This window comes from Bubalus kerabau, chromosome 1 (assembly GCF_029407905.1).
Source record: "Bubalus kerabau isolate K-KA32 ecotype Philippines breed swamp buffalo chromosome 1, PCC_UOA_SB_1v2, whole genome shotgun sequence".
Lineage (NCBI taxonomy): Eukaryota > Metazoa > Chordata > Mammalia > Artiodactyla > Bovidae > Bubalus > Bubalus kerabau.
This window is the reverse complement of record NC_073624.1, coordinates 213,415,383-213,437,252: the sequence shown is the minus strand read 5'-3', so window position 1 is coordinate 213,437,252 and position 21,870 is coordinate 213,415,383. Positions and strand designations below refer to the sequence as shown.

Here is a 21,870-nt window from a genome sequence, read left to right as displayed (position 1 = left end):
TGCTCTGCCTTCAGTTCTTAAAACGTTTTAGGTGTTCGAGAAATATTAATTGAAAAAAAGAATAGAAACTTAGAAACACACACACATATATATATATTTCGAAAAGTTATATATGGGGACTTCCATGTTGGTCCAGTGGTTAAGAATCCAGATTTCAATGCAGGGGACTCAGATTTGATCCTTAGTTGGAGAACTAAGTTGGGATCCTTAGTTGGCGATCCAACCAGTCCATCCTAAAGGAAATCAGACCTGGATATTCATTGGAAGGACTGATGCTGAAGCTGAAACTCTAATACTTTGGCCACTTAATACGAAGAACTGACTCATTTGAAAAGACCCTGATGCTGGGAAAGATTGAAGCCAGGAGGACAAGGGGACAACAGAAGATGAGATGATTGGATGGCATCACTGACTCAATGGACATGAGCTTGAGTAAACTCCAGGAGTTGGTGATAGACAGGGAGGCCTGATGTGCTGCAGTCCATGGGGTTGTAAAGAGTCGGACATGATTGAGCGACTGAACTGAACTGAACTGAGGACCTAAGATCCTACGTGCCTGGAAGCAACTAAGTCAGAACTTTGCAACTACTGAGCCCTAGTTCTGCAACTAGAGAGTCCGTATACTGCCATGAAAGATCCTACATGATGCAACTATCACCCAATGCAGTCTACTTAATTAATTGAAAAGGTATGTATGTTTCAAACACCATGGATTTAAGGGAATAAATTTCCATGATCTGATACTAAATGCTAAAATATCCTTAAATAATTAATATTTGTATAATTTTTTTCTAGTTGACAAAGCAGTTTTACCTGTATAACCTTCTAACATCACTATGAAATTAATAAAAATATGATTATGCACATAAGTAATTAACATATGTACACTTTATAGTTTGCTAAAGTCACTCTTTTTTAAATCATTTTATTTATTTAGTTTTGTCTGTGCTGGATCTTCATTGCTGTGCATGAGCTTTCTCTAGTTGCAGCGAGCAGGGGCTTCTCTTGTTGCAGAGCACAGGCTCTACGGCACTGGGGCTTCAGTAGTTGGGGCAAACAGGCTCCATAGTTGCACCTCCTAGGCTCTAGAGCACAGGCTCAATAGTTGCAGCACATGGGCTTAGTTGCTCTGCCGTCTGTGGAATCTTCTCCCATCAGGGATCAAACCCGTGTCTCCTGCATTGGCATGTGGATTCTTTACCACTGAGCCACCAGGGAAGCCCCCGTCTTTTTCAATTGATAGTCAATCTTGTTCAACTTATTCCTTTAAACTTTGCTATCCAGACTACTTCTAGTTTCTGAAAACTGCAGTGGGGCTTCCCTGGTGACTCAGACTGTAAAGAATCTGCCTGTAATAAGGGAGACCTGGGTTTGATCCCTGGGTTGGGAAGATCCCCTGGAGAAGGGAATGGTTACCCAGTCCAGTATTCTTGCCTGGAGAATTTCATGAACAGAGGAGCTTGGTGGGCTACAATTCATAAGGTCCCAAAAGAGTCTGATACGACTAAGCAATTAACTTTATTCGTTCATGTATATAAAAATGGATTTGTATATAAAGATGGATAGATAGATCCCTCATTCGACAATGTTCTTCCCTGCTTCTCCAAGCAATATACGTGGACTCGTCCTTCAAAACTCTTGTTCGGATTATGGGTTCCTCTCCCTCAAACTATAGACTATGCAGGAAACACAACACACCAGGCCCCAACCCACTATTGCCCCAAGCCAGGACTACTGGCTCCGCCCACGCCTACGCCCTTCAGGGTCGAAGTCCCCGCCCACTTCTAGGAGTTTCCCAAAACCCAGCGCGGCGGTCGCCAGCCGCGCTAAGATGGCGACTCCCATGCATCGTCTCATAGCCCGGAGACAAGCGTAAGTTAGGACCGGAGTTGGGCGGCGGGGCGGGCTGGGGGCGGAGAGAAGCGCGTCAGCGGGCTATTGAGCGATGCCGGGAAGCGGGTTCGGTGTCGGATCCTCAGCTTGGCCTGGCGGAGGCTGGCCGTTTTTCTTACACGTCGCCTGCCCACAAGGGGCTCGGGCCGGGGCGAGAAGTTTGATGTCTGTGCACTAGCGATTTCGTGGAAGACGGCTGCGTAAGGCCACTGGGCGGGACCTAGGGGTGACTGAAGAGAGTCTCGCGTTTGGTTCCCGCGAAGGGGACGTCCAGGAATTGGTTACTAAGTGATTTATGCCGGTTTGCCCAACCCAGCCGGTGGGCAGCGGTGGGCGCACCCCACGAGTGACCAGGCGAAGCTTGTAGCCCGCATCCAACACCCCTTACTCTCGCCGACGTAAACCTTCAGCTTCCTGTTCAACCTCCAGGCCAGCTGGCTTTTCCTGCCCCATTGTAATCGCCTTACCTAGGAACAGCCTGACTTTTCTCCCAAGTTATCTTCTTACATTCTGCCATTCATTCTCTAATAGATACTAATGTATGCATTATCTATCGCTCTATTTGGGTGTAAGAAAGTGTTCAAGACAGAATATCTGCTTTCAGGAAGCTTACATTCTGTTGGTGGAAAGAGTCGATAAACTAAACATTTTAAGTAAATGCAGTTGGATAGTAAGAGCTTTGAAGGAAATGAGATGGTGGGAAAAGAGAACCGTCCAGGTTAGGTTGGTTGGACTGGAAAGGCATCTCTGAAGAGGTGGGGTTTGAACAGAGATGGTAAGTGTGAGAAAGGAGTCAGTCGTGAGAGGATTGGGGGAAAGAGCATCCAGAACAGCATAATTAATTTGAGACAGGCGAGAACTTAGTTTCTAAGAACTGAAAGATGTCCACTGTGGCGGCTAATGAGCTAGAGAAGGGCACAAGAGGTTTGCTGTGAACAGATAATGCAGGAGTTCGTGTCATATGCCCCTTTCTTGTACAGCCTTTTTTTTTTTCTTCTACCAATCTGCACACCCAGACATTTACTGCTTATTCACTCTCAGCTTTTCATGCCATCACTGTTTGCCTGTTTATAACACATCACTCAGTCTGCTCCAGTGTGTATATTTATATCCCTTTTTGTATTTATAGTTTTTTATTCTAAAAGTCCTCATCCTTTTCTTCTCTCTTTGATCAGACTCTGCCTCTCATGCTGGATGAAAAGAGTTCCTTGATCATAAAGATAAAGACTTGGAATCAGAGTGAAGTAGTAGTATGCTTGGTGGAGGAAGAAGGCTTTTCCAAGATGGTTCTGAGATCTAGAATGGAGTAACAGTTCTACTTAAATAGATGTCCACTTAAATGGTGTTACCAGGGTCTAATGTCTCTCAGGTTTGCTCTTTTGGATGTTGGTTCCATACTTGGATAGATCACTCCTTTGGTCCTAAAATGGCTGCAGTATCTAGAGTCCTTTATATCCTCTCAGCTTCAAGTTGATAGCATCTCATTGTCTAGATTGGATTACATGCCCTACCCTAAACCATGTCTATGGGAATATGAAGTTCTGATTAATTTGGATCTCATTCTCTTTCCTTTGTGGCTCAGCTGGTAAAGAATCCGCCTGCAACGCAGGAGACCCCAGTTCGATTCCTGGGTTCAGAAGATCCCCTGGAGAAGGGAAAGGCTACCCACTCCAGTATTCTGGCCTGGAGAATTCCATGGACTGTATAGTCCATGGGGTCCCAAGGAGTGGGACACCACTAAGAAACTTTCACTTTCACTTTCTCTTTCCAGCATAATTGAATGGGTCTTTATAAACAATGGGTGGATAGGTCAGAGGAGGTGATGATGCTAGATTGACTAAATCAAACAATGTCCACTTTTGGAAGTAAAACTTGTAATGCTTTTAGCATAAGTTTTAGAGTATCACAGAGTTAAACAAATGTTCCATTTCTTCAGTATGCTTGTATTGGGTACATGAGCTACATAGAAGTAAAAAACAAAGCTTTAGGAGCTTCTGGTCTTACCGGGAAGAAAACATGGTGTATAACAAAACCTGTCATGGTTTAAAGGCTGTCAGGACAACTCCCAGGGAGTTGGAAACCGAGGGCCATTAGGGGCAAGGAAAGTGCAGGAAAAGTTGGGGAATATTTTGGGAGAGAAAGTAAAAGAGGAGCTTTTGCTTTTTATTTTATATTCATCAAAAAGATTTGTTTGTAAAGAGCAGATAGCACTTCCATAAGAACAATTTTTAAGCTGCAAGTTATGAGAAGTGAGAAAGTATTATTGATGTTTTTTAAAAGTTTTTGGACCAAAGGAGGAAAGGGGGAAAATTTGAACTTCCCATTCAGCAGATCTTTCAGGGACTTAACTCTGAATCAGATTTAACTCAAACACAATTGTATGCAGAATGACAAGAGTAGAACTGATGCCCAGGATACTTGAGGAGTGGGTATTAGAGCCCTAAGCCACTCTGAATGTGTTTAAGGCACTTGGCCCAGGTGATTTGGTCCCCAACATAACAGAAAATTTCCAAGTGAAATGGCTGTAGTGCTGCTGGTAATCTGAGGACCTCTGGCCAACAGGAGTGATGCTAAAGGACTAGAAGTAGGCAAATGTTGTTTTGATTTTCAAAGTGAGAAGCATAGATTCCACAAACTAGACTTGTGAGCTTGATATCCATTCCAGGCAAAATTCTGGCTGGATATATTAAATCTGTTCAGAAGTAAAAGCCAAGTTCATCAGGTATCAAATCATACAGATTGATACCCTTATTGCCTTTTTTAGGATTTCAATAAGGCGTCTTGGAAAGTCTCTCACAGTATCCTTGTGAACAAAGCAGAACTATTAGGTACATCAGTTGAACATCATGAACTGAGAGTATTGTTTAATGGGTTTAAGTAAATATACATGGTGGCCTCAGTGTGGTACTCAGTTTGATCTTGTCAACAATTTTTATAAATGACTTGGATGAGGACACACATGCATGTTTATCAAACCTGCAGTTAACACAAAGCTAAGAGGAGTGACTAATACAATGGATAACGAGATCCCAATCCAGAAAGGTCTTGACAGATGAACTCTATGTTGAGTCTGCTGCTACTGCTGCTAAGTCACTTCAGTCGTGTCCGACTCTGTGCGACCCCATAGACGGCAGCCCACCAGGCTCCCCCATCCCTGGGATTCTCCAGGCAAGAACACTGGAGTGGGTTGCCATTTCCTTCTCCAATGCATGAGAGTGAAAAATGAAAGTGAAGTCGCTCAGTCGTGTCCGACTCTTAGCGACCCCATGGACTGTGTAGCCCACCAGGCTCCTCCATCCATGGGATTTTCCAGGCAAGAGTACTGGAGTGGGGTGCCATTGCCTTCTCCAATGTTGAGTTTAATGAGAAGAAATTTAACAAGGGTAAAATTAAGTATTGTAGTAGTATTGTTTTACTTCAATTTCCAATTGTTCATTGCTAGTATATTGACTTTTGTTTACTGACCTTATATCCTATGACTTTATTAAACTCATTTATTAGTTTAATAATAAATGGAACTCTTAGGGATCCTCTAGATACATAACCATTATTGATATTATATTTTTTATTTGATATGTACATTTTTAAGATTTTTGTTGCATATTACCACATAGCCCTTCAGAAAGTTTCTGCAACTTACATACCAGCATTTAAAAATGTATATTTTACTATATTCAGAGTGCCAATTCTCCACCTTGGCCAACCATAGACTTAAAGTTTTGCCAATCTGGCAGACATGTCTTAATAGTTCAGGTATCAAAGAAGGTTGTTTCACATAAAAAGGCTGTACTGTTAAAAACACTTCCTTAAACCTTAGCTTAGGCTATAGAAAAGGAATGTTATTAAATAGGGTATTCATTCAAAAAGAAATGCTTGCTGGTCTTGTTTATTTTGAAATTATAGGTCTGTCTCAGCATTCTATATAGAAGATATAAGTATTTTTAAGAATGATTAGTTAGTAAATGTTTATCTATTTACTTATTTTTAGCTGTGCCTCATGGCATGTGGGATATTAATTCCCTGACCAGAGATCGAGTCTGTGCCCTCTGTCGTGGAAGCTTGGAGTTTTAACCACTGAACCATCAGAGAGAACATCATAGGTGGGCTTCAGATATTAGTGAAAGTTCTGTTTAAAACAACAAAAAACAAACTCCACAGTGCTGGCCAATAATATTTTTAATAGCTGACATCCCAGGCTATAAATTTCTTACAATATTGGGAAAACAGACTGTAAGTTGGAGAAGAAGACTTTATTTCCTTGATTCTGAAAGGCTTCCATCCCCCTCCATAATTTCATTATTAGGAAATATCGTGAAAGACTTTGAAATGGATTTAAAAAAAAAGAGAGAGATTACTGGCTGACTCGTCTAATCCCCTGTCCTGGCTATGTGACCCTATCAGGACCTATGCCTCATTGTCTTTGACCTGTTTTAAAACTCTGTAAATTGTAGAAAAATCGAAGAGACGATTCTTACCCATGCAAAGCAGTACAACTGATTCTTGCCCTGTGGCTGTTGACCAGTTTTTAACTATCAGTAAATTTGTTTCCTGCATTCCTGACTGCCCATATATGTGTGTTGTTTGGATACTGTTCTAAACCAGTTCCAACATCTTACTGGTTCCCTTATTAATTAATGATTAAATAAAATCTTTGACATATGTTCATTATATATTTGTATTAGAGTCATGATTTTACATTTTTTACTTATTATCCTTTACTGTTTTTGATTTTATCATTTCTGGGATGCATATTACAATAGTTGTTGTTTAGTCGCTAAGTTATGTCCCGCTCCTTTGTGACCCCCATAGACTGTAGCCTACAAGGCTGCTCTGTCCATGGGATTTCCCAGGCAAGAAATACTGGAGTGGGTTACCATTTCCTTCTCCAGGGGGTCTTCCCGACACAGGAGTTGAACCCGTGTCTCTTGCTTGGCAGGTGGATTCCTTACACTGAGCCACCTGGGAAGCCCTACATTACAATGTGTGTGCTAAGTCGCTTCAGTCATATCCAACTCTTTGCCACCATAAGGACTGAAGGCTGTCAGGCTCCTCTGTCCATGAGATTCTCCAGGCAAGAATACTGGAGTGGGTTTCCATGCCCTACTCCAGGGGATCTTTCCAACCCAAGGATCAAACCTGTGTGTCTTATGTCTCCTGCGTTGGCAGGTGGATACTTTACCACTGGCACCACCTGTATATATTAAATGTTAGTGATTCTTTTTACCTGAAAAGTGGGCAACTTAATACTAAGTCCATAAAGTCTTTTATTATAGAAAGCCTCAACAATTTGCTGTACTATTACATATTGAGATAAACTCTGAAGTTATGGTCATGGTATTGACAGTTGTTTACGGAAATTTATGAACTATTACTAGGCAAAAAGCTGACTCTTCTTTATTATCTTTTAATACTACTGCTGGGTCTTAGTTCCTTTCTTGAAACATTAATTTTTCACATTAGGATTGGCTTATTTTTGGACAAGTGCTAAAAATAAGTTTTTAAAATGTATTTATTTATTTATTTTTGGCTTCACTGGGTCTCCTTTGCTGCATGTGGACTTTCTCTTGTTGCATTGAGCAGGGACTGCTCTCCAGTTGTACGTGGGCTTCCTATTGTGGTGGTTTCTCTTGTTGCAGAGCACGGGCTCTACGGCACTTGGGCTTCACTAGTTGTGGGGTGTGGGCTCAGTAGTTGCGGCTCCAGGGCTTAGTTGTCCCAAGACATGTGGATCTTCCCTGACCAGGGATCAAACTGTGTGTCCCCTGCATTGGTAGGCAGATTCTTAACCACTGGACCACCAGGGAAGTCCAGAATAAATTATTGCCAAAATTACAGAAGCTGGCCCACAATGTGGCAATTAATTAATGAAAAGCATACTATAAACAATATATGTTCTCTTAAACCCTTGCCTACTTTAACAGTCATTCATTTTACAAATACTTACTGAACACCAATTATGTGTTCTCCAGGGATAAAAAGGTGACTGCTGTATGTCGAAATTAAAAGTCCAGCATCTCATCATGCACCCATGTTTGAGGAATTGCAAAGTATCATCAGTCCACATAGTTGATTAGCCTAATGTGTAGGCTGATAGTCACAGCTCCCATTTGTGTATTACTGTATGCCAGATTCCTTGTTGCTTGCTATACAAACATCCCAGTTTGTAGAATGAGGATATTGTTCTCAAACTCATTGAGGTGTCATGGGGATTAGATGTATTTATGCATAAGTAGTATTTAGCTAAATTCCTGACATACAGTAAGTATAAAACATGGCTATGGTCTTATCTAATTCTCACAATAATCTAGTGAAGTAGATATTGTCCCATTTTTTAGAATAAGAAACTGAAGTTCAAAAATCAGCTTTCTAAAGAGCCTAAAACTATGTAGTGAAAGAGCCAAGATTTTTAAAAAATTTTATTATGACCTATAACACGATCTACAAAAAAGTTCAGACAACATAAATAGTCCTTAATAAATAGTTATAAAAAGAACATCCCAAGCTACAGTAATAAAGACAGTACTGGCACAAAAACTGAACTATATTTCAGTGGAACAAGATAGAAAGCCCAGAGATAAACCTGTGCACCTATGGACACCTTCTGTTTGACAAAGGAGGCAAGAATATACAGTGGAGAAAAAACAATCTCTTCAAGAAGTGGTGCTGGGAAAACTGGACAGCTACATGTAAAAGAATGAAATTAGAACATTTCCTAACACCAAACACAAAAATAAACTCAAAATGGATTAAAGGCCGGAAACTATAACACTCTTAGAGGAAAGCATAGGCAAAACACTCTGATGTAAATCACAGCAATATCCTCTTTGACCCACCTCCTAGAGTAATGGAAATAAAAACAGAAATAAACAAGTGGGACCTAATTAAACTTAAAAGCTTTTGCACAGGAAAGAAAGCTATAAACGAGATGAAAAGACAACCCTTAGAATGGCAGGTAATTTCAAATGAAACAACTGACAAAAGATTAATCTCCAAAATATACAGTTCATGTAGCTCAATACCAGAAAAACAAACAACCCAATCAAAAAGTGGGACGAAGACCTAAACAGTCATTTCTTCAAAGAGAAGTTTACTGATCCTAATATAAAACCTTTCTAAACTCACTTATGAAAAAGTTGGCTTAAAACTCAACATTCGGAAAACTAAGATTATGGCATCCAGTCCCATCACTTCATGGCAAATAGATGGGGAAACAATGGAAACAGTAAGAGACTTTATTTTGGGGGGTTCCAAAATGACTGCAGATGGTGACTGCAGCCATGAAATTAAAAAACACTTGCTCCTTGGAAGAAAAGCTATGACCAACCTAGACAGCATATTAAAAAGCAGAGACATTACTTTACCAACAAAGGTCCATCTAGTCAAAGCTAGTAGTCATGTATGGATGTGAGAGTTGGACTATAAAGAAAGCTGAGTGCCGAAGAATTGATGCTTTTGAACTGTGGTGTTGGAGAAGACTCTTGAGAGTCCCTTGGACTGCAAGGAGATCCAACCAGTCAATCCTAAAGGAAATCAATCCTGAATACTCATTGGAAGGACTGATGTTGAAGCTGAAACCCCAATACTTTAGCCACCTGATTGGAAAAGCTGACTCATTGGAAAAGACCCTGATAGTGGGAAAGATTGAAGGCAGGAGGAGAAGGGGAGGACAGAGGATGAGATGGTTGGATGGCATCACCGACTCAATGGACATGAGTTTGAATAGGCTCTGGGAGTTAGTGATGGACAGGGAAGCCTGGCATGCTGCAGTCCATGGGGTTGCAAAGAGTCAGACATGGCTGAGTGACTGAACTGAACTGAAACTCACTTATGAATTCTAATTATTAAAAAAATATTTGTGGACTTCCATGGCAGTCAGTGGTTAGGACTCCACACTCCCAATGCAAGGGGCACAGGTTTCAATCCTAGGTTGGGGAACTAAGATCCCACATGCCACACAGCGTGGCCAAAGAGTAAAATAAAAATTTATCTATAGAGTCTTCTGGATTTGCAATGCACAATGATACATCATCAGTAAGGAATGACAGTTTTATTTCTTCCTTTCCAATTCTTTTATCTGTTTTTCTCCACTTGTCAATCTTAATTCAATCTCAGGGACTGAGATTTTTCTTAGTCTCCTAGGTGACTAGAAGCTGGGCAGCACTTCATACACTATTGCTTTATTCCTAGGGTAAAGCTCTTCAGAGTCCTAACTCTGAGTGCATAATTTGTCTCCTTTGCTTGTTATAAATGATGCTTGTTTACTCTCCCGAGTTGGGAAAAGGCCCCAGGACAAGAGTTGAGTTAAATGTAGAGCTGACCACTCTGGGTTTCCCTCCTCTTCCATGTCTTGGTTGGTGATTCTTTAATCTCTTTGTTAGTTCTCTGATCCTTGAGCAGGTTGTTTAAAATGTTTTGGCTATCTTTTCTAATTCTAAGCTGAAGAGTTGGTCTGAATTACCTAGTCTGCCCTTACTGGAATGGAATTGAGGAAACAAGATTTGAACTCAGTTCTGTCTAACTCTAAGGTCCAAGCTCTTCAGTTCAGGTCAGTCGCTCAGTCGTGTCCGACTCTTTGCAACCCCATGAACTGCAGCACACCAGGCCTCCCTGTCCATCACCAACTCCCGGAGTCCACTCAAACTCAACATCCATCGAGTCGGTGATGCCATCCAACCATCTCATCCTCTGTTGTCCCCTTCTCCTCCTGCCCTAAATCCCTCCCAGCATCAGTCTTTTCCAATGAGTCAACTCTTCACGTGAGGTGACCAAAGTACTGGAGTTTCAGCTTTAGCATCATTCCTTCCAAAGAACACCCAGGACTGATCTCCTTTAGGATGGACTGGTTGGATCTCCTTGCAGTCCAAGGGACTCTCAAGAGTCTTCTCCAACACCACAGTTCAAAAGCATCAATTCTTCGGCACTCAGCCTTCTTCACAGTCCAACTCTCACATCCATACATGACCACCGGAAAAACCATAGCCTTGACTAGACGGACCTTTGTTGGCAAAATAATGTCTCTGCTTTTCAATATACTATCTAGGTTGGTCATAACTTTCCTTCCAAGGAGTAAGTGTCTTTTAATTTCATGGCTGCAGTCACCATCTGCAGTGATTTTGGAGCCCCCAAAAATAAAGTCTGACACTGTTTCCACTGTTTGCCCATCTATTTCCCATGAAGTGATGGGACCAAATGCCAGGATCTTAGTGAGCTTTAAGCCAACTTTTTCACTCTCCTCTTTCACTTTCATCAAGAGGCTCTTTAGTTCCTCTTCACTTTCTGCCGTAAGGGTGGTGTCATCTGCATATCTGAGGTTATTGATATTTCTCCCGGCAATCTTGTTTCCAGCTTGTGCTTCTTCCAGCCCTTAACCACTTACTATATTGCCTAGTGATTAAATCTAACAAATGCTTATATTGTTTATGTTTCTCACAGCAGAAAATGTCAAGTCAAAAATTTAAGGCCTGTATTCTTATTTTTTATCCTGTAGTGAAGCAAATAAGCAACATGTAAGATGTCAGAAATGCTTGGAATTTGGACATTGGACTTATGAATGCACAGGAAAAAGAAAGTACCTACATAGGCCTTCAAGAACAGCAGAACTAAAGAAAGCTTTAAAAGAAAAAGAAAACAGATTATTATTACAACAAAGGTAAGGTTACATGTGGTGTCCAAAGGAATATTTATTTTTATTTATAAAATTTATTAAGGGACTAAATATCTTATGATGGTTATCCAGATTTAGATTAAAAATACTAGCTAAAGTTTAATGAGTATTACTGGTGCAAGGCACCATGCTAAGCTCTTTACAAGACCCAGCACAACCAAAATAAATAAAATTATTTTTAAAAACTTATTTCAAAAGGTGTATTTTAATAATACATCATTATATGACTTGTGGAATTTATTTAGCATGGGAAGAATTCAAAGAACTAAGTGACATTGCCATACCGTCTACCTGTTCAGGTTAACAAACTTTCTCAGGGTTAAATCTGTAAAAATTAAATATAGGAATTAACTTGATACTGAATTCTGTCATAGTCAAGCAGTAAGATTGATGGATACAAAAACTAGAAAAAAAAAAATTGATGTCTTTAAAAGATATAGTTCCAGTAGAATATTTTATGTATGTGTGTGTGTTAGTTGCTCAGTCATGTCCAACTCTTTGTGATCCCGTCAACTGTAGCCTGCCAGGCTCCTCTGTCCATGTAATTCTCCAAGCAAGAATACTGGAGTGGGTAGCCATTCCATAATAGTTACTAAAATTTATAATATATTTTACATTGTTTTAATCAATTTGCATAGTAGTAGTGATTATGGTAATTCAACTCAGAGTTTTTAAGCACTTTTAAAACTTTATGATCACGTATAATTAAAAGATAACAATTTCAAGTTATGTTATGTCTGTATTTTTATTGCAGAGAAATATAAGTGGTCACTAAAATTTTCAGGCATAAATATATATTAGGATACACTCTGTGGGGAAAGGAAAATAAAAACACAGGTTCAAAGAGGAAAAGGGATAATGTAAAAGTACCAATTATTAAAGATAAACTTGTTCATATTTTTTAAAACTAATTATGATAGGTATCAAATTTTGTGATATTTACAATTATCAAAATGATGTAACAATTTTCTTTTTAAAATGTCAATATTTTATATATAATATGCCAGAGTTTATACCCTCTGCAAATATTGAAACTTAGGATAGAAGAAAGATGAGGAGAAAAACATAATTTTTTTAAATTCATTAATTAGGAATGTAAGCAAAAAATGAAAAGAGTTATGAATAATTTCATTTCAACGTCTACTTTTGACTTTTGTTTTTCTAGTTGTATTACGCAAGTATCTTGATCTTAAAAAATACATACAACTACATGAATTTTAGTTTTGGCTCTGTTACGTAGACTGCTAATTATTTTGGTTCAGTGATAAAATTATGGAAGTGTGTGAATTTTAATGATCTTGAATTCTTGTGGTGTGACTCAACAAATGTACTTCTACCATTTATTTTAATTGCAAAAATGACAATTCTTCAGTAATAAAACAACTTTATGTAAATACATATTTATATTTGAAGATCTAGGAAATAAGGGTAGAAGCATTATCTAGGATATGCAGAGAAGTTCAGAATATAAAAATGTTAAATTTATAGGACAATGTAGAGTAATAGAAGTAATTCTGTAATTTGAAAGCCTGATTTAGTAGGCATGTTGTTTGGCAGCTATATAGCAGCAAGCCATTTGTATATTTAAAATCACCAGACTTTTTTCTTCATAAATAATGAGGGAGCATAATCTTAAAGTATTAAGTCTCTGGTTTTAAAACTGAACATTTGGAGGACATGCAGAAAAATAAATGGTTTGGGAGGTTTTTTTGTTTGTTTTTAAATTTTTTTTGCCTGTGCCTAGTGGCGTGTGGGATCTTGCAAAAAATAGAACCCCTGCAGTGGAAGCACAGAGTCTTAACTACTAGACCGCCAGGGAAGTCTCAAGAAATTAGGCTTTTTAATTTTTATTGGAGTATAGTTCATTTGGGCTTCCCTGGTAGCTCACAGTGGTAAAGAATCTGCCTGCCAATGTAGGAGACTTGAGTTCGATCCCTGGGTTGGGAAGATCCTCTGCAGAAGGAAATGGCAATCCACTCCAGTATTCTTGCCTGGGAAATCCCATGGACAGAGGAGCCTGGTGGGCTACAGTCCATGGGGTTGCAAAAGAGTCAGACAGGACTTAGTGGCAAAGAACAACAATTGTTGATTTACAGCGTTGTGTTAGTTTTAAGTGTACACCAAAATAAATCATTTAAGAAAAATTTTTTTAATTAACGGTTGCTTTTCTTTTTATATAAAATGACCACTTATAATACCATTCTAGAAAACCAAATTATAAATTACAATTGTTCTGCTATTATTTGCTTTGTTCTGTTGTTCACTAAGTAGTTGATTTAGCTGTCAACCTAAGTTCACAATTAAAAAAGCAGCAAATTAGTGTGTTTGCTCATCTTAACTATTAACTCACCTGACTTCTAAAATACAGTTGATAGCATCTGTCTTAAGAGCTAGTTAATTTAACTGCATGTACCACACATGTGCTCAGTTGTGTCTGATTCTTGGCGACCCTATGGCCAGTAGCCCACCAGACTCCTCTGTTCATGGGATTTTTCAAGCAAGAATACTAGAGTGGGTTGCTATTTCTTCCTCTAGGGGATCTTCCCAACCCAGGGATTGAACCCACATCCCTGTGTCTCCTGCATGGGCATGCAGATTCTTTACCACTGAGCCACCCGAGTAGCTCATGCAGGTACCACATACACCTGCAGTAGGAAACTTTTCTCCTGGTTATAATAAGAAACACTGGACTCTCAGTATATGTTACAAAAGACAAAGTGTTTCTCCAGTGTAAAACAGTTTTGGGGATATCAGAAGGGTTTGTCTGAGCTATTTATAATCACTCTATTAACAAGAGCTCCTCCCCCTTTCCCTGTTGCTTATCAGCATTGGAGAAGCTAATGTAGAAAGAAAGACCAAGAAGAAAAGGTATGTGTGGCTTTAATATTACATGGGTAATATATAATAATAGTTGGAGGGATAGGGTGGTTGATTTTAAAATAATAGTTACAAGACTTGGATCTGAAGTCTCTCGTTTGCGATTCATGATTAGACATCGTCCTGTTTTCTGATACCTTCCTCTGTTTACTTGTCTTGGGTTTCTTCCTTTGTTTCTCCTTTTTCTCCAACTTTCCAGGGTCCTTATATCTGGAAATAGTAATTTCTCATGTCTTAGATTAGGAAATCTTATTAGAAATTATTGGTAAGAAATTATTGGCCAGCTGTATCTTGTCTAAAGTAGTTAAGATTATGAAACATTTACCACTGTACATGAAGTTTAAATAAATCCAATTGTTAAGCTGCAACTGTATTCTAACATTCACTCTGAAGCATATATAGTATGTTCACTTTTCTCAAATTCTGTCCAAGAGATTTAAGGACCTTCTAGTTGGAGTGAAAGGGTGGGCACGTTAGGATTACTAACAGTTAGGCAATCCATAAAGCATCAAATCTAGTGATATCATACTGGCAAAGCTTCAGTATATGTATATATATGCATAACACTCAAGTGAAATTGCTTTTAAACATTCTGTTAAATGTCGGCTTCTCATGCATATAATTGTCTAATAGGTCTAAGAGTGTAACCAGTTCCAGTAGCAGTAGCAGTGACAGTTCAGCCAGTGATTCTTCATCAGAGAGTGAAGAGACGTCTACCTCATCTTCCTCAGAGGACAGTGACTCTGATGAAAGCTCCTCCAGTTCATCATCTTCCGCTTCCTCCACAAGCTCCTCCTCATCCTCTGATTCAGACTCAGATTCCAGCTCTTCCAGTAGTAGCAGCACCAGCACAGATAGTAGTTCTGATGATGAACCACCAAAGAAGAAGAAAAAGAAATAGAATTGCTCCATCCATATTGGACTAATGGACTGAAAACATTAATGTGATTCTCAGAAGGGAATTCAGAATGTGTTATGGCCAAATAGGTTAACTGGCCAATATTTCTAGAGCTCAGAAGTTTCTAAATGTTTTACATTGTAAGAGCATAAAAAGTATTAATAATGGATTATATACATATATATATATATAAAGACTTTTTTTATTTGAGGGATGAATCTTGTTTTTCTTTTTTATCTTTAAAATATATCTCTAAAATTAATCAAAGCTGAAATCTAGTAAATCTGTTTTTGTGATGAAACCTATCTTTCCTCCCCGTGAAATAAATGCCATACTCTGTTCCATGTTAGTGCTGTGTATCAGACATTTTTCAGAGTAAAGGATCGTAATATCTGGCAGTGAATTTCTAATGCTTTTGGCTGTATGTTATTATGTAAGATTTAATGCATTAGAAGCTTAGGAGTTTTCCTACTGTTACTAAATGTGCTCTATTTTTGTGTTTATGTTCAGAAAGTTGTTCTGACTTCTTGTCCTAAATGGAAAGTTCAAGAAACCTATTAATACATTTATACCTTTTGGATGGTACAAGTTTCAGGTTACTGTGTTTTATCATTCATTTTCTTCTGGTTCTTAGAGTTACCCTTTTCTGAGGAAAATTATTCTAGAGGAACTTAAAAAAGAACAAAAATTCTGAAACTACATAGGAGTCTAGTCTTGGTGCCTTTGGATAAATTCAATGTGTCAGAAAAGAAAGCAGTCATTTAAAAAGCTAGCTTATGTAAAAGGGATATAAATACTTTTGTGTGTCAATATGCTATAAAAGATACCATTCAAAGGGGTAGGAGGAAGAGATGTAATTTTTACAGAAAATTAGAGTGATGTTGGCTGCCTTTTACTAAATTTTTTAATGAAGTTTTCATAAAGATTGCCTTTTACCATTTTGCAATTGTGGTATGACTATTTATATGGTAACTCATCATATATGAGTCTGCTGCATAAATATGAGTGACTTGGATTAATCTAGTGTGTTTATATAGCATATACACAGTTGAAATCTAGCATGAAAATTTAAAAAGAAATACTGCCAAGTATTTCTTAAAAGTAAAATACTCTATCATGATGAAATTATTTGATTTAACATCACATTATTTTGTGGTGTGTTTTAAACTTTTTTGGAAAGAGGTATCGTTTGTAGAAAAATCTTGATTTAGGTTAAATATAGGTTTTTAAAACTACAGATGTTGTCTTTTTATATTTTTATGAAAAAGCAGTAGAAAATTACTTTTGAAGGAAATGAACTTCTATTTAAATGTTTAAATATATGTATATTGTCAGTTTAAAGATCTATAATTACCTGTTTTACAGAATCATCTGCTTTCAGTGATTATAAATACTCTCAAAATATCATTTTTAAGGCTCTATACAGAATGTGTCAGTTGACAGGCAGATTTGATAAACTACTAATGAAATGCAGTTTACAATGTTTGTAATCTCTGTAAGGGCAATTTTAGCAGTGAAAAAACTTGGAAGGGAAATGTGTACATAGGTTATATCACTTGCAATCAAATAAAACTCAGTTCGTGCTGATGAGCTTAAGCTTCTTTAATGTCTCTGCTGTTTTTCTTAATGCCATTTCTTATCCATTTAGATGGTAAGAACATTTAAATTCTAATTATTTTTACTATTACAACTATTCAAAGGTATACCTGGAAAAGTACAGAGGTCAAGATCCTTACTCTAGTCACCCAGTTTACTCAAAAAAGCAGACTCAATGGCACAATGGAGGGTAACTTCCAAAGAATTTACCCTATCCTGCCTTAAAGCGGAACTCTGGAAGTTGAATCCCTGGCAAGTGTAATAAATGTTATTATTTCTCAGAACCATATCAAAAGGAGTCATAATCAGATCATAGGCTTTTACTCCTCAAACGATTGTTAGTATGACTGTACAATATAGTAAATTTGTCTTGGCATTACGCCAAAAGTTAGCACTGGAAATGAAAGAAAGTACAGAGAAAGTGTACTTCATAGTCATGATTTTATTTATTTTTTTAACTTGCTAATTTGAACTAACCGTAGGTTTACAGAAAATCTGTAAAATTACAATTTCCATGTATACCTCACCTAGCTTCCCCTAATGTTAGCATCTTACATAACCATAGTACAATGAGCTGCTGCTGCTGCTAAGTCGCTTCAGTCGTGTCCAACTCTGTGTGACCCCATAGACAGCAGCCCACCAGGCTCCCCCGTCCCTGGGATTCTCCAGGCAAGAACACTGGAGTGGGTTGCCATTTCCTTCTCCAGTGTATGAAAATGAAAAGTGAAAGTGAAGTCGCTCAGTTGTGTCCAACTCCTAGAGACCCCATGGACTGCAGCCTACCAGGCTCCTCCGTCCATGGGATTTTCCAGGCAAGAGTACTGGAGTGGGGTGCCATTGCCTTCTCCAGTACAATGAGCAGAACCAAGAAATTAATATTTGATAAAATACTGTTAGTTAAAAACTTTACTCACATTTCACCAGTTTTCCCAGTTATGTTCTATTTCTGTTCCATTATATTACCCAGAAAATGCATTTATTTACTTCTAAATCTACTACTGTCTCTAAGTTCCTTTGTCTTTCCTTATCTTTCATGCCCTTGTCACTTTTGAAGAGTATTGATCAGTTATTTTGTCTAATGTCCCACAATTTGGATTTGTCAAATGTTTTCTCATGGCTGAACTGACGTTACACTTTTTAGAATAATAGCACAGAAATGAAAAATTCCCAATATCAATAAAGTAATTTACTATTGGTGATAATGACCTTGATCACTGGGTTAAGGTGGTTTCATCAGATTTCTCCATTACAAAGACTGTCTTTCCCTTTTTAATTGATAGATATCTTGGAGGAGATACTTTGAGACTGCAAATTGTCCTCACAGTCACCTACTACTTCTAATGTAGATAACAATAGGTATTACTGTGATGTTTGACAAATGGTAATTTTCCATTTTCGTTTTTACTTCTACACTAATTGGAATTATACTATAAGGAAGCGCTGCTGCTTCTCTCCCAGTCATTTAATCAATGGTACTGTGGGCTCGTCAATGTTTCTTCTGTTCTGTGGGTTAAAATTCAATAAAAGCGTTGTTTTTTGGCTCAAATTATTCCACCTTTGACTATTAGAAGCATTCCTTCAGGTTGGCTGCTTTGTTTTTTTAAATCTTCATCTTTTTATTAGTACTTCCTTACTTTTTGAAACCACAAGATGTTCTGGGTTCATCTTGTGAGCTCCTTGCCCTGTCTTTGAACCAACCACTTCTCCAATTTTTATCCTGATTTTTAATTGGAGAATGATGCTTAGAATCCATGATCTGGTGCTGTCTTTGTAGGTATTTTATGCATTTTGAATAATAGTGTTCTAAGGTGGTTAAGACATGGAGACCTGCCATTAGTAGGAAGAAATTAGGTGTCATCACCTTCAACATTTCTCAGCCTAGCTTTCCTTAATTTCACAGTACTCCATGCAGCAAAGGTCTTTGGCAACAAATGGAAGAGATGGTCATTACATCCTCCCTTCCCCTTTACAGTATATCTAAATTGATAATAAGCCAAATATATATTCAGACCTTGGACTATGGTGCCTTAATTGAAAGGGGTCACATGGTGTCTGTCCATGGGGTCACATAGAGTCAGACATGGCTTAGTGACTAAACAATGACAACAAATTGAAAGAAGTTGGCCCAAAGGAATATTTCAAATTGTATTTTTGTATGCTGTCCTTCAGGTTTTTACATCTTGGTAAAATTAATGCCATAAAAAGATGTAGGTGTAGGTGTGGTGGTGGTGTGTGTGTGAGAGAGAGAAAGGCACTATGAAAGAGGAAGAGAGAAGAGAAAGCCAGGATGACATCTGGGCTGCAGACATTCTCAGATGCATTTTAGGAGAGAGTATGGATGGAAGTTGAGGACCTGGAAATTGCTAATGTCTTTGGAAAGTCTTTTGTATCCTCCTGAGCAACTTCACTTTCACTTTTCACTTTCATGCATCGGAGAAGGAAATGGCAACCCACTCCAGTGTTCTTGCCTGGAGAATCCCAGGGATGGGGGAGCCTGGTGGGCTGCCATCTATGGGGTCGCACAGAGTTGGACACGACTGAAGTGACTTAGCAGCAGCAGCAAGGATACTTGCACATGCTATTCAAGGTTATCAATAATAACCACAAACATCAGTATAACTCCTATTTGGAAGGTACTATATTACAATGTATAAATAACACTTCAACAGTGATTTACTTGGAGTTCACTATCCGTTGGGGAAACACACAAAAACACTAAGAACAAAGGAAAAAAGGCTTTCATTGAAACCATATTTATTACCATTCCTCCTGACACCTAATAAAATGGTAGAAAAGAAACAGACACAGTGCTCGCTTTGGCAGCACATATACTAAAATTGGAACGATACAGAGAAGATTAGCATGGCCCCTGTGCAAGGATGACACGCAAATTCGTGAAGCATTCCATATTAAAAAAAAAAAAAAGAAACAGACACAAAGTATAAACCCATAAGTCAAAGAGAAAAGGAGATGAAACATGAGAAACTGCAATTCTTTTGGAAGCTGGAAAAATGGATGGAATCGTGGATGCCTACTTAAATAACCAAATCATTTTAAGGGCCCAATCATAACCCTACAGTGAAGGAAAGTCAGTAGGAAGCAAGCCAATTTACGCCATGGAACTCTGCGAAGGCTCCAAACTCGATGACCCCATGCACTCATCAGCCAAGGTCAGGGAGGGCTCAAGAACAGAAAGAGTGATGGTAAGTTTATGTAAGAAGCTACACCCCTGTGTACTCCTCTCCTATTTGTGCTGTCTTAGTGGGTTTATGATTATGATTATTTTTCATTACTTGAATGTGACATTTTGTGAGTAGTAGTAAACACTTGAGTTCAACCTTCTATGATTATGAGTATTATGTTAATTTAAAATTCAGTAAGACACAATACAAGTTGCCATGCGCTACAAGCAACTTGGGTTATAGATAATAAATGCTATGAAGCCACATTGATAAATCCCTAGCACTGGATCTTACTCTCCCAAAAATTCTGGACAAAATCAAGAATGAAAAACCATGCAACTATTGGGTAATATTTTTACATGAAAATTGTGGTGTACATTTGATAAAACAATTCCCTTCCTTAATAAGTTCTAAGGGTATTCTGAGATTATTTATGTACTAGGCAAATCCATAGGGTCACTAAACATGTAAGCCAATATAACTAGATATTTATACAAAGAAAATCACCCCTAGCTAGTTAGCTGCCTTGAAGAGAATCAGTATGTGGACGAAGGAAAAAACACTCATTTATGCAAAATTTAACAGCCAGTATTAAGTATCTGTCTTTGCCCTCTGAGGATTAATAGGCTATTAATAAACACTTACAGACGTGTTAAGTAGTACAAGCTTAAGACACTAGAGAGCTTAGAGTCTTAACCACAGGGAGAGTTTGGTAAAGCCTTCCAAGGGAGCTGTATATGGCTGAGAAAGAGTTGTTGAACCCATGTAAACATGTATGCTGTTGCTGCTGAGTCACTTAAGCCATGTCCAACTCTGTGCGACCCCATAGACGGCAGCCCAAAAGGCTCCCCCGTCCCTGGGATTCTCCAGGCAAGAACACTGGAGTGGGTTGCCATTTCCTTCTCCAATGCATGAAAGTGAAAAGTGAAAGTGAAGTCGCTCAGTCCTGTCCGACCCTCAGCGACCCCATGGACTGCAGCCTTCCAAGCTCCTCCATCCATGGGATTCTCCAGGCAAGAGTACTGGAGTGGGGTGCCATTGCCTTCTCCAGTAAACATATATATAGATGTGTAATTAATATTCAGATATATAAAACAGCTATTAAATTAATTGATCAGCTTGTAACAACATATAAATGTTCAAGAAAAAATTGTTTTTTCATATTTTAGACTTATTGCTTTAATTTACATTTAGATTTATTGTTTTAGTATCTTTAGCATTAAGATAAAAGAATGAGATATTATTTCAGTTTTTTCAGAAGAGAAATGAGGGTCAATCTTGGTGACGTTGGTCCCCAGAGTTTTGATACAGTGACTCATCCCCATCACTCTTTGCAAGGCCAGAGGGAACACATCTCCTTACAGCAGATTGTATGTTGTGTAATTTTTGTGCAAGCCTAACACAATTATACTCACTTAAGGCAATGGCACACCACTCCAGTACTCTTGCCTGGAAAATCCCAAGGGCGGAGGAGCCTGGTAGGCTGCCGTCCATGGAGTCGCTAGGAGTCGGACACGACTGAGCGACTTCACTTTCTCTTTTCATTTTCATGCACTGGAGAAGGAAATGGCAACCCACTGCAGTGTTCTTGCCTGGAGAATCCCAGGGACGGGGGAGCCTGGTGGGCTGCCGTCTATGGGGTCGCACAGAGTTGAACACGACTGAAGCGACTCAGCAGCAGCAACACATTAAAGATGAGAGTGGAAAAAAGGTGACAAATATGAGAGATACTGAGAAGGTAGAAATTACAGAACTCAGTG

General features: G+C 38.6%; 1 protein-coding gene and 1 non-coding gene across 3 annotated transcripts; both read left to right on the top strand.

Annotated features, from left to right (window-relative positions):
- The first annotated feature begins 1,717 nt into the window (after nt 1-1,717).
- Nucleotides 1,718-16,922, top strand: ZCCHC10 (zinc finger CCHC-type containing 10). 2 transcript variants are annotated; one of them, XM_055553635.1, is made up of 4 exons: nt 1,719-1,872; nt 11,381-11,542; nt 14,384-14,425; nt 15,068-16,922. In XM_055553635.1, exons 1-4 carry the CDS (start codon nt 1,832-1,834, stop codon nt 15,333-15,335), a joined length of 513 nt encoding a protein of 170 aa, XP_055409610.1. In that variant the 5' UTR covers nt 1,719-1,831; the 3' UTR covers nt 15,336-16,922. The 2 variants fall into 2 exon arrangements, with proteins under 2 accessions (XP_055409616.1, XP_055409610.1); XM_055553641.1 differs by lacking the exon at nt 14,384-14,425 and having other exon boundaries at nt 1,718-1,872.
- A 2,813-nt stretch (nt 16,923-19,735) lies between these two features.
- On the top strand, nt 19,736-19,842 carry LOC129642469 (U6 spliceosomal RNA). The gene has a single exon (XR_008709739.1). It is a non-coding gene; the product is annotated as a U6 spliceosomal RNA (small nuclear RNA).
- The last annotated feature ends 2,028 nt before the right edge of the window (nt 19,843-21,870 follow it).